This window comes from Erythrolamprus reginae, chromosome 2 (assembly GCF_031021105.1).
Source record: "Erythrolamprus reginae isolate rEryReg1 chromosome 2, rEryReg1.hap1, whole genome shotgun sequence".
NCBI classification, from domain to species: domain Eukaryota; kingdom Metazoa; phylum Chordata; class Lepidosauria; order Squamata; family Dipsadidae; genus Erythrolamprus; species Erythrolamprus reginae.
In genome coordinates, this window is record NC_091951.1 from 68,715,115 (window position 1) to 68,728,760 (window position 13,646).

At 39.0% G+C, this 13,646-nt stretch overlaps 1 protein-coding gene across 5 annotated transcripts in view; it reads left to right on the forward strand.

Annotated features, from left to right (window-relative positions):
- GRM7 (glutamate metabotropic receptor 7) overlaps positions 1–13,646 on the forward strand; it is a 553,799-nt gene that overhangs the window by 257,441 nt on the left and 282,712 nt on the right. For all 5 annotated transcript variants that reach the window (XM_070738269.1, XM_070738272.1, XM_070738271.1 and 2 more), the window contains exon 3: positions 6,763–6,904. In XM_070738269.1, the coding sequence (XP_070594370.1) occupies positions 6,763–6,904 (142 nt within the window). The remainder of the gene's footprint in view (positions 1–6,762; positions 6,905–13,646) is intronic.

The following is a 13,646-nucleotide window of genomic DNA, read 5'->3' on the forward strand; positions in this document are numbered from 1 at the left end:
AGCCTTAGTATTTCATATATTATAATTAACATGCTCTGATGCTAAGGAGTTCTACTCCCCCTCCCCACATGATTATATTAAATTATAATATCTAGCAGTATAGAATCTTGCTGAAGTTGTAAGCTTCGTGCTGCTGTAAATATAGTTTTATAGTTTAAACATATATATGTATATACATACATACATGTATATACATACATACATACATACATACATACATACACACACACACACACACACACACACACACACACACACACACACACACACACACATATATATATATATATATATATATATATATATATATATATATATATATATGTGGATTGTTCTGAGTTCGGGTTTTGCCCTGTGTAATATTTTGCATGTCTATGCATAGACATGCAAAATATTACACAGGGCAAAAACCGAACTCAGAACAATCTACATACATATACCCGTGAAAATCCAAACCATATATAATCTGTAACCTTGGGCTTTTCCGCAGTTGTTTGGTAGACACCCAGTTTTCACTGTCTTCTGTGTATTTCAGCAAAATATGCTTGGTTGCATCAATCTCCAGTCTTTTTGATTCCTAATTTAAAAGAAGCAATGTTCTCATAACAAATACTATAAATTGAGTTAATCATTTTGTGAGAAAAGAGGGCAGGTTTTTTTCTTCTTCTATCAATCATGTACCAGTGAATACTATTTATTTATTTATTTATTACTTAGATTTGTATGCCGCCCCTCTCCGAAGACTCGGGGCGGCTCACAACATGTAAAAACAAATCATAAGCAATCAGGCAAATTTAAAATATTTAAATATTTAAAAAACCCCATATGCTAACAGTCACACACACAGACATACCATGCATAAATTAAACGTGCCCAGGGGGAGATGTTTCAGTTCCCCCATGCCTGACGGCAAAGGTGGGTTTTAAGGAGTTTACGGAAGGCAGGAAGAGTAGGGGCAGTTCTAATCTCCGGGGGGAGTTGGTTCCAGAGGGCCGGGGCCGCCACAGAGAAGGCTCTTCCCCTGGGGCCCGCCAACCGACATTGTTTAGTTGACGGGACCCGGAGAAGGCCCACTCTGTGGGACCTAATCGGTCGCTGGGATTCGTGCGGCAGGAGGCGGTCTCGGAGATATTCTGGTCCGATGCCATGAAGGGCTTTAAAGGTCATAACCAACACTATGTTACTACGCCTATGTTAATAACTTAATACAGAACATAGAAAATACAGCAAAAAGAAAGTAGTCGACCTCTTAGAATGCTAGTATTGCACATTAAGTTTAATTCAATGGATGACAAAAGATTTGAGGAGGATAAATTAATTATACGTCAGCAATACACTTAATACCTAGAAAAGAAAGTCAAGGTAAACATGCCTCCATCCTATTTTATTTATTTGGTCTATATAGCTTACATTAGGTACTCATGACCATATAGTAACTAACTTGACAGTTTCATTATAGTGTAAATTAGGGTCAACAACCTTTTCAGACAGTGTGCACAATTTTTTGTGATGGTGTGGGAATGAAAAATATAAAAACAAGGAAAAAATCAGTAGTTTCTGTGGAGATTTATTATAGGAATCCAGATTAAAGATTCCTTGACTTACTTACTTGCTTGCTTGCTCCCTCCCTCCCTTGCTCATCTATCTATCTATCTATCTATCTATCTATCTATCTATCTATCTATCTATCTATCTATCTATCTATCATCTATCTATCTATCTATCTATCTATCTATCTATCTATCTATCTATCTCTACCTACCTACCTACCTACCTACCTACCTATCGATCTATCACTATGCCACCCAAATCCCAAGGGACTCGAGGTGGCTCACAACAGGAATATAAAATAACAATAGTAATACAAAACCTCTAAAAAACATTTAAAACCAATTTACAGTTAAAACAATTGAAACCCTACATACCATCCATGGTGGGATCTCACTGGTGAAATCAAGAGCCCCAGGTTTGTCGGAAAAGCCAGTTTTTACAGCTTTCTGGAAAGCCAATAGGGTGGTGATGGTCTGGATCTCAGGAGGTAGTTGGTTCCAGAGAGCCGGGGCAGCCACAGAGAAGGCCCTCCCCCGTGCACTCACCAGCTGACACTGTTTAGCTGATGGGACCCGAATAAGACCCACCCTATGGCCCTTACCAGTCGCTGGGTGCTATGTGGTAGAAGGCAGTCTTGAAGCTAGTTTGGTCCTAATCCATGTAGGGCTTTAAAGGTAATGATCAATACTTTGAATTGCATCCGGAGACCAATCAGAAGCCAGTGCAGTTCATGGAGGATTGGTATATTATGGGTATAGCTAGGTGCACCCACAACAACTCACACAGCTACATTCTGGACCAATTGTAGATGGTTGTCCAGCCTAGGCTTGAAGGAGAATTTATCATCTCACTTGGTGATTGCTACCCTGCTAATCTACTTTTGGAAGTGCTTCTGTGGCACTTAATTGGAATTTGAGTCCCCTAGTCCATGCCATGTAGTCTTATGTCAGAGAAGATTTATTCAGTGACTCTTTCCTGAGGAGCTCTAATATCCCCATCCCATTAACCTCAAGGTAGAACACACCAATTTCTTCAAACATTCCCACTCAATTCCTAATCTCATTATTCTCTTTAGCTTTCTTTACACTTGTTCCAGTTTTTTGAAATTTTTAAAAGTGCAGTGCCCCAAACTATTGCTGTGTTCTTCAAGTTAATTTTGACCAATGCAGATTACATCTGAACGTATTACTTTATTTATATGAGAAACTCTAGTTTTTTGGTCAATCAAATATCACATTTGCTTCTTCTTCTTTTTTTGGTAGTTATATGATTCTGTGAATTCATTTTAAAATATACATCCAAGATTATTTTCACATGTACTCTTCCTTAGCCAGATGTTTCATGCCCATGCATAAGACTATGGTTTTCTTTTTCTTTCTTTGCATTTTCCCCTATTAAATAGAATTCTGTCCCTTTCTGAGTGTATCTAATTTATTTGATAAATGTTTTTTTCTCCCCCACACTTCTTGTCTTCCACCTCTTGATCTTCCCGTTCTTCTTTTGTGTCACTACTTTTTATAAGCAATCTGATATTTTGTGTTGTCTGCTCCACAGTGATGGTGTTGTATAGTTACTGCTTGATAATTACATTACCCTGCTGTAAATCCCTCAAGAATACAACCTTGTCTTGAAGAAAGTCTTGCTGCATTTTTATGCTTTGGTTGCCCGTTTTGGGATATTTCAGGTTAAATGTTTTTGTGTCTCAGCTACCTGTAAGTATAGCCAGGGAGAGAGAGTGCTGGGAATATAAATGACTAGACCAATTCAGAAGCAATTGGAACTGTCTGCCAAAGAGACTTGAGCCACAGGGAAAAGTAGTAACTATAAAGTCAGGCAATTTTCACAATATTGTTTGGGGAAATGGATTTTTGCTATACTCCCTCCCCCTTTTTTATGGATCACTCTGATGCTTTAACATTATACCCGTGGAGCAGAGTCTCAACAGGAACATGTCGCAGTCATCTTAGATCTTTGCTGTGTTATTAATATGCCTTATGTTACAGTCCAAATATTTCCTGATTACGACAGTAAAGTCATTAGAATAAAATCCAGTGTATTGTTAAGTAAAAATGAAAACGTTCGAAAAATTCATTAAGCAGTGACTTTTCTCATATCAAAAGACAGGATCTTGAAAAAAAAATATGTGGCTTGCATGTTGTCTGACACTTCAAATACCCATCCAATATTAGGTGAATATGTTGAAATTTGGAAAAGAATGTGCAGGAATGATTATTCAAAGATTTTGCATTTATATTAATTTAACGTCATACTTCTCAGAGTGACATAAATGATACTGTTCCACCCACTTTTTAGAGTTTCTCGATATCTCGATATATTCTTTATAAATGTGCCATGGTGGTTAGAGTGCAGTTCTGTAGGCTGCTTCTTCTGACTGCCAGTTACAGCTGTTTGGCAGTTCAAATCTCACCAGGCTTAGGTTTGACTCAGCCTTCCATCCTTCTGAGGTCAGTAAAATGAGGACCCAGATTGTTGGAGGCAATATGCTGACTCTGTAAACTGCTTTAAGAGGGCTGTAAAGCGCTGTGAAGTGGTATATAAGTCTAAGTGCTGTTGCTATACATCTGTGATATACTCTTAGAGGCATTCTCAGAATAACCCCCAATTTAATATTTATTTTATTTATTTGTTTGTTTATTTATTTATTTATTGATTGATTGATTGATTTTTTCCATTACACAATGAAGGTTATAGTGGGTATACACATAGTAAAATACATAATGAAGTTTATAGAGGATATGCTTGTAGTAAAATATATCTAAGAAAGAATAGAAGAGAAGATACAGGAATAAAATATATCAATGAAAGAATAGAAGTAGAGATATAGGAATAGAAGAAAGGAGATATGGGAGAGCAATGGGAAAGGGAATGGAAGGCACTTTAGTGCACTTATGCATGCCTTTTACTGACCTCTTAGGAATCTGGAGAGGTCAACCATGAATAGTCTAAGGGTAAAGTGTTGGGGATTTGGGGATGACACTATGGAGTCCAGTAATGAGTTCCACGCTTCGACAACTCGGTTACTGAAGTCATTTTTTTTTACAGTCAAGTTTGGAGCAGTTAATATTAAGTTTAAATCTGTTGTGTGCTCTTGTGATGTTGTGGTTGAAGCTGAAGTAGTCACCCACAGGCAGAACGTTGCAGCATATAAACTTAGATCATGTTTAAGGCATTTTAGTTCTAAGGTTCCTAGGCCCAGGATTGAAAGTCTAGTCTCGTAGGGTGTTCTATTTCGAGGGGAGGAATGAAGGGCTCTTCTGGTGAAGTGTCTTTGAACATTTTCAAGGGTGTTAATGTCTGAGATGCGATATGAGTTCCAAACAGATGAGCTATATTCTATGATGGGTCTAGTGAAAGTTTTGTAAACTCTGGTAAGTAGTGAGAGATTGCCAGATTACTATAGCCACTATGCAAACAGCCTGAGTTAACCTGCATTTCCACCATCTCAGCCATAAATCAGTACAGAAATCACCCTCCAGTCTACATTCACATAATTTTTGCTTCTGCCTCTGTTTGTAGCAAGAAAACAAAGAAAGTAGTCTGGATTTTAAAAGGTGTACAAACAAGTGAAGTAGGGAGAGTCATAGATATGGGATGTAAGCAGTAGTGGGTTGCTGCTGGTTTGGAGTGGTTCGACCATACAGGTAGTGGGACCACCAGCTGGGCACACCCACCCATTCTGGTGATATCCCATTCTATATATCTTATCTCTTACTCGCTAGCCATGCCCATGCAACCCAGCTAATTTCTGCACCTCGCCCACTCCACTCACCACAACTGCCCAAGAAGGTGTGCTGGAAGTCACGTGCATGAAATTGACATGTATTCAAAGCATTCAAAGCATGCATATGTGTGTGTGCTCACATTTTCAGTTCTGTACTAGGCAAACTGGTTATTAAATTATGTGGAGCTCACCTCTGGAAGTAAGTTTTGTAGTTAGGTTCCATCAGGGAAAAGGTGATTGACCCTGAATTTTCATTGGGACACTTCAAGTTTCTCCAAGTAAAAAATGGAAGGATTGTGGTTTGATGTTGTGGGTTTCCAGCTCAGAAGAAAATGAACTAGACTGCCTGTGGACAACTTCAGATAAAGGCTCATTGCTTATTTGACCCCTATGATAATCATCATGATTCTTGACATATGCATCTTTTATTTTATGTATATTGAGAGCATATTCACCAAGACAAATTCCTTGTGTGTCCAATCACACTTGGCCAATAAAGGATTTTATTTTGTTTGTTGGGAAGATGGGAAGATTGAAATATGGAAGTATGGAATAGATATATGGAATAGATATATGATTCCAAAGGATGTTACCTAATGCATACAAAGAGTTAAATTTCCTGGAGGCAGTCATCATGGAGCAGAATTTTATATTGAGAGTGTTTCCTTTTCACTGTACATCAGTTTGATTTTCATGAAAATCCATATTTTCTTCTTTGAAAGCCCAGAACATTCTCGTTTTTAAATTTTGTGTCAGGAAAGGTTTATAAAGAGATATAGTTCAAGCATTATCATTCAGCCTGGAACTTAATCTCAGATAAAGTAGTCAGCTGCTTTCTGTGTGATGGAAAGTGGTATATATATAATCTGTCACAAGAAGGGACTTTAAAAAAATATTAAATATTATTATTTTATGACAATGGATATAATGGACCAAATCTATATTATGGATATATTATATCCAACAGTAGGGTAAACCAAAGATGGAAGAGTCTTCGGAGAGGGGCGGCATAGAAATCAATCAATCAATCAAATAAAGAAACAAACAAACAAACAAACAAACAAACAAAGATATAAAATCTAGTTCAGATACATAGAAGGTTTTTTCTGGTTTTATGAGGACTCAGAGGGGATGAAATATGAGAAATATAATAAAAACTGGATCCAATTATTTGTACTGATTTTTTTTTAAGTTTCCTAAGTGTTTTGTTTTTGTTTTTGTCTAAGATAACTGAGGGTTAATCAGACACACTCAATTGATTTAATTATGAAAGTCCAGAAATCTTAATGTAGAGCAGGTAGAAAGTTTAGAGCCACATCCCATGTACCAAACTAGGCCCAAATCCACTTTTCATTCTTTTCTTTTTAAGTCTATCTTTCCTCTAACTACTTTTTTTCTTCCAATTTTGTTTCTTTTTCTTCCTGATTTACAGATTTTAGCATATTGTCTTCTTTTTTTTCTGTTAACAGGTGATCTCTGCATTGCCCAGTCATTGAAAATCCCACAGGATCGCAAAAACAAGACCTACGAATTTGATAAAATTATCAAGCTGCTTCTAGATACACCCAGAGCCAGGGCTATCATTGTCTTTGCCTACGATGAGGATATAAAGTAAGGATGCCTGGAGAAATCAACTTGTTTACATGTCAATTTGTTTACATAGGGCAGGGAGTCTGAACTGAAAAATAGTTATAGCACAATTTGTGGCTTGTGTTGCCTGAATACATATTGTATGGTATCCACATTCTTAGGCTTAAGTCATCATCTGAGCAATAAATGAGGTGATAAGCATGTTCTTGGGTAGTATAATTTCAGATTAAAGGAGCAGGATTTATGGATTGATTTTTTCCCCTGTACAAAAATAACATTCTACAAGCTGGCAGAGAATATCAGGAATAAACTTTCCCATGACAGCAAGCACAATATGTTTGGTTACATAAAATCTCAGCTGCTGTAGTAGTGGTAAAATCGAGAAACCGTTTCTGAACATCTTCTATGTGAGCTTGGTTACAATATGTTTTCCATGCCTCAAATGCCACTGTAAAAAAACCCCACCCTATTCCTCCAATCAATTGCTTACATTCTAGACAGATTTCTTTTTTCACATTGACTTTTGAAGCTCATTACTCTGCACTTTGAAGTCTGCCTCCTCTCATCTGTTAAAGCAAGAAGGACAATCAGAAGCTTGGAAAGCTAAATTAGGTAGATGGATGATGAGGTCACTGGCCTTGTGATTCTGTTTCTTCCACCATAGCACTAAAGCAGGCCTCAGGAACCATCAATTTGGGAGAAAATAAATTTGCAACAATGCTAAGCTACAGGGAAAAATGTTTTGATTAGGCATACTAATAATTGGACATTAGGTTTTGAAGGACCAAAAGGGCAAAGCATTTGAAGAATTCTCTGAAAGTTCACCCATGCAGATTCATCAATATGAACTTTATAAACCTAAACTGGTTTAATAATGCAGATCCAATGTGCTGCAGCAGACTTTGGAAGAGGTATGGAACTAAAACTGCACATAATAGAAAGGAAATATTTAATCTATCATTCTGCCGGAAAGTATTATGATATGAAGAACTTTAGCAATTTTCTTTTCAGCCCACATTTAGAAATAACTGTTAGATTCCAACCACATCTTCTTGTTCAGTGTGGGTAGCTAAAACCCAGTAAATGGGAGGGGGGAGTGACTATGCTATAGTGAAGGTGACAAAAGTAGTACCTTTGACTAAGGGGAAGAAATTGAATAGTATTGGCCATCTAATAGTATAATCCCAGCGACCGATTAGGTCCCACAGAGTGGGCCTTCTCCGGGTCCCGTCAACTAAACAATGTCGGTTGGCGTGCCCCAGGGGAAGAGCCTTCTCTGCGGCGGCCCCGAGTCTCTGGAACCAACTCCCCCCAGAGATTAGAACTGCCCCTACTCTCCCTGCCTTCCGTAAACTCCTTAAAACCCACCTTTGTCGTCAGGCATGGGGGAACTGAAACACCTCCCCCGGGCATGTACAATTTATGCATGGTATGTTTGTGTGTATGTTTGTTAGTAAAATGGGGTTCTTTTTAAATATTTTAAATTATATTTGGATTTGTTATGAATTGTATCTTGCTGTGAGCCGCCCCGAGTCTGCGGAGAGGGGCGGCATACAAATCTAAATAATAAATAAATTAAATAAATAAATAAATAACAAATTAGACTAGTAGCACCTGTTAAACAACTTCTGACCTCATAAATATAGCCAATGATGAGAATGTTGACCACGTTGCTTCAGTATCCATAGGAGCTTCAGTTTAATAGATTGCCTCTGGTCCCATGCTCAGAGGATTAGCAAAATATGTGTGGGAAATTGCATGAGGTGGCTGTGTGTGCCTTAATATTAACTTGCAATAATTTATATAATTCTGAAGCAGGAGTGCACGCATAATCAAGCAACCCTGCTTCAAATTATTACCCATTTCTAAAGCTTGGTAATTTAAAGGAGAGAAAGATAGAAATTGTGAACTATATAATTTATTATCACCATGTGTCTCCAGGCAGAATGGATTATACCTATTATCCTTCAGTTTTATTGGTTGCACATCTGGAGGGTGCTCAGTTGAAGGAAGTTGAATTACATATTGATGACAGTGATCTAGAAGAGACTGCAAGACTGCAATGTTTGGGACACAGATGTGTGTTGCTTTCTTTGGGACTAATGTGGAAAAATATATCAAATCCAGTAAGAATTTGTAGTTCTTTTATCTAAATCGGGGTGTCAAACTCATGTCATCTCAGTGGCATCACATGATGTATTGGGACATTCTCCTCTTTGCTAAACCAGGCATAGGTGTGCCCAGTGTGTGACACACCCAGGCCACAGGCCGTGAGCTTGACAACCCTGATCTAAATTTATTTATTTATTGGATTTCTATGCCGCCCCTCTCCAAGGACTCGGGGCCGCTCACAACATATAACAAATAATATACAATATCTTAAATCCAATTAATTAATTAAAAATCTAACCACCACCCCCAAAGCATAAAAAACAATATTTCCATACACTCAACATCCTCTCAATACATTCATTGGCCAGGGAGCAAGAATCTAATGGCCTCAGGCCTGGTGGCATAAATGAGTCTTCAGACTCTTATGAAAGGCGAGGACGGTGGGAGCAGTACAAATCTCTGGGGGAAGCTGATTCCAAAGACCCGGGGGCACCACAGAGAAGGCTCTCTCCCTAGGTCCTGCCAAAGGATTTTTTTCTAGTTCAGGGGTAGGCAAAGTTGACTCTTCTATTACTTGTTGACTTCAACTCCCAGAATTCTTGAGCCTGTTATGCTACCCCAAGAATTGTGGCAAGTACACATGTCATAGAAGAGCCAACTTTGCCTACCTCTGGTCTAGTTGACGGAATCTGGAGAAGGCCGACTCTGTGAGACCTGACCAGTCGCTGGGATTCATGCAGAAGAAGGCAGTCTTGGAGGTATTCTGGTCCCATGCCATGTAGGGATTTAATGGTCATAATCAACACTTAGAATCAAGTCCGGAAACCAATTGGCAACCAATGCAGGCCGCGGAGTGTTGGAGAGATATGCCCGTGTCTGGGCAAGCCCATGACTGCTCACACGGCTGCATTGTGTAGAGATCCAGTGAGAGGAGTGTTTCTTAAATCCTGTGAAGAGAGATAGTATGAAAAAGATATTCAGGCTGACTCATTCCTGACTCACCAGGGTGGAAAAGGGAAGGGAGAAAAAGCACAGTTGCATTTGCAAGATTCTGTTATTACAACCTGTCTCAATAAAAATATAGATCTAGTGTTCCTGTGGACGTTGTTTCCTGATCTGGGATACCTCGAGAGGCTGATATGTAGCTACTTAGGTTCTCATGAGAAACTAACATTTTATTTAGTTTCATTTTAGTCACCTGTATTTCAGAAGCATAAATTATGTTCTGGACGATTCAGCATGTGAGACTAAGCTTAGAAGAGAATTAGCGAGTAGTAGTTTCCAAAGCAATCTTTCTATAATTCTTTCATAAACTAAGTAGAAATTCTAACATATCTCTATAGTTTTCATTCCTTTTCTGAATCAAAGAGATAGCAGAGTGCTCTACAATTGGTAGACAGTCACTTCAGTTCCCTCTTTCAGTTTGTTTACTCTGTGGGTTTTTTTTCATGATTTTAGTTGCGGCTCTAAGCCCAACAGACTTAGAATCATGTCTATGCATTTTCCATTGGCTTCAGAGACAGGAATGTGAAGTATTAGAAGCATGAAAGAATTGTTAACTTTCAGAACTTTGCAGCTACAAAATGAATTCAAGAAAGAGGAAGAAAGAGTAAAAGAGAGATCCACACTAATAAAAATGAAATACTTGTCATTATAGCTATTTTAAATGGGAAACCTGATTAAAAACCACCAACCCTTTTTTCTTCTATGATACTGGCCAATATAAAGGGTTGAATTAAAGTGCTGTGATTCCCCTAATAAGTTTTGGTTATCTTCTTTCAGATTTTGCTTTGCAATGCAGGGGAAAAACAAAAGACAAGCAGTTGAAAGACTTGAAACCATCAGAGCTACTGAGGCCTATTGATTAGAAAGGCTGTTAAAGTGTGCTGACTATTAAAACAAAAAACATGCTGACCTTACAAGGTTCATAGCAGCCAATCTTGCTTCTATAGTCTGGGATGGATATGTTAGTTATCACACGATAAATTAGGTTTTGCTTCCATAACCCTAACTATAGATTTTTCCATAAATCTGAAAAAAAAGAAAACAGTTATAGCAACAAGTTTAACTTGAAGTTGAATATTAATATTTGGTTTTAATCTGCTGCATGTAGTTTTCATATCATGCCGAATAACAAAGATTGTCTATGATCTGAATTTCCTTTTATGGATTTTTTTCATTTCCCCAAAATGTTAACCATTGAGTTAGAATACTGGAATTCAATTTTCAGCTTTGATTGGAAGGACAAATGTGGCTTATCGACCCTGTTCCAATATAATAAAGTTTATTTGAAATCAGGAGACTTGGCAGGGAAAGGGAACATAGAGTATTTACAACTTATGACTAAAATTTGCTCTATCATTCCCCAAACCAGGTATCCTTCCCCAGCCAGCATGGTTATTGATGAGAATTCTAAGAATTAAAAGTGCACATTCAGCAAAGGTAGTCTAGTAGGGAATCTGAACTGGTCAATTATATCACTAGACAGATACATGGTTACCATTAAATATTTAATACGTTTTTAAGAAGATATTGAATAACCATTTGTCTGAGGTACTGTAGGGTTTCCTGCCTAAGCAGGAGGTTGGATTAGAAGACCTCCAAGGTCCCTTCCAACTCTGTTGCTGCTGCTGCTGCTGCTGCTGCTGCTGCTGCTATTATTATTATTATTATTATTATTATTATTATTATTATTATTATTATTGTACAGAAATCAATTCTCAGCCTTGTGTGATTTAAATATTTATAGATGACTTGGATGATAAATCTGAAAATATGACTTTCAAATTTTCAAATTAAATAGGGATTGCAAGTGCTTGGAGGAGAGTATTAAAATTCTAAAGGATTTTGATAGACTGGAAAAATGGGCAGAAACCAGCAGGAAGAATTTCAACGCGGACAATCAGTGGTGGGTTCCTACCGGTATGCCCCGGAGCTCAGTTCCAGTAGTGCCCCACAGATTGCACAATTTGTGCATGATGGCTCCAGTGCTGTCCTTGCTGGTCTGTCTCATGGCACCATCTCTTTTCTTGAATTTTTGCATTTATTTTGCTTCCTGCACATGTGTGGAGTGGGAGGGCACCGGCAGCAGTGGCACCGGGCAGTAGATGTCGTGCGGCGGTGTGGCGGTTGTCTGTGAGAAGGAGCTCCAGGGCAGAGGCACCGACAGTGGGGTGGTGGCTGGATGTGTTGCTGGATGCTGTCCATGCTGGTGCTGCTCTGGGCATGAGCGCGGGGCTGGCAATGGCCCACTGGCTGGGCTGGGATGGAGGTGCTAGCCCCGCACCTATGCCCAGCATAGCACCAGCATGTACGGCTTCCAGCAACATATCTATCTGCCACCGCCAGGCCCCAAAACTCACTTGCTTCCACTGCCAGGGAAACTCCAGCCAGGCGGGGTGCTGCAGCTGCAGGAAAGGCCACCTCCAAAACCGAATGGTGGAAGCTCAGTGCCTCCATAGAACGGCTGTGCACACACTTGCTCCAAACTTTTTGCAAACTTTGCCATGCTTTGGGACTGGATGGGGGGGACCAGCTTCAAAATCAGGACATTTTTGAACCGCCGTGGGATGTGGGAAAAATCATTCAAAAGCGGGACTGTCCCGCTGAACAGGGGACATCAAGTCACCTTACTCATAAAGTTCCTTTTTTTCTGTACCTGAATCGTTCAACCAAGTTAAGAGATAATTTTCATGTTGGTTATCACTAGGAAATAAATCACCTATTTAATGCAAAATTTCAGGTGTTTGTTTTTAATGGTTTCATCCCTAATGTATTGCAAGGCCACATATTTCCCTCACATAAAAGAAGACTTGCATAATGTTGGTTGTTTTGTGTATAGCTTGGACCTGTTGCTATTGTTATATGTCTGTGATGGTGAACCTATGGCATGTGTGCCACAGGTGGCACATGGACCCATATCTGCTAACATATTAGCTGTTGCCCTAGCTCAGCTCCAGCAGACATGTTGTGCTGGCCAGCTGATTTTTGGCTCATGCAAAGACACTGGGAGGATGTTTTCAGCCTCTGGAATGTCTCGGGGGGTGGGGAGTGGCATTTTGCCCTCCCCAGTGTTAAGGAGTGTACAGTACCCTTGAGTTATCAAGAACATCCACAGAGGAAAATGTGAGATTCCAGAAGATATCCAGGAGATATGAGTAATTATTCAGTCATAGAAGATAGATGCATTAAAGTATATAAAATAGTATTCACTTTAGAAATAGCAGTCAAGTTAAACAATCCAGTCATACACATTCAATTAGTCAATATCTCATATATTACAGGACTATCTTTGTCTTACATATCAGACATACATTACACCTTACATCAAAACTATCATCAACACAGAGCTAACTATATCAGTCACAGTGAATCAGCAGAAAGAACAGAGAGAGAGAGAAAGAGAGAGAGATGCTTTCTGGCTCCCTCTTATGGCAATTTGCAACACTACCTCTTAAAGCTGTACTTCACTACATTCAAGCATTCATTGTTAGCTTGTTTATATATTGCAAACACAACTGTCTTGTAGATAGTACTAACACCCAGAATCCAGGGAAACCTCTGGAACCTGGGAAGGGTTAAAAATGGGCCTATGAGCCCACCGGAAGTTGGGAAACGGGAGCAGAGGACCATGTGTGCATATGGGTGGTGG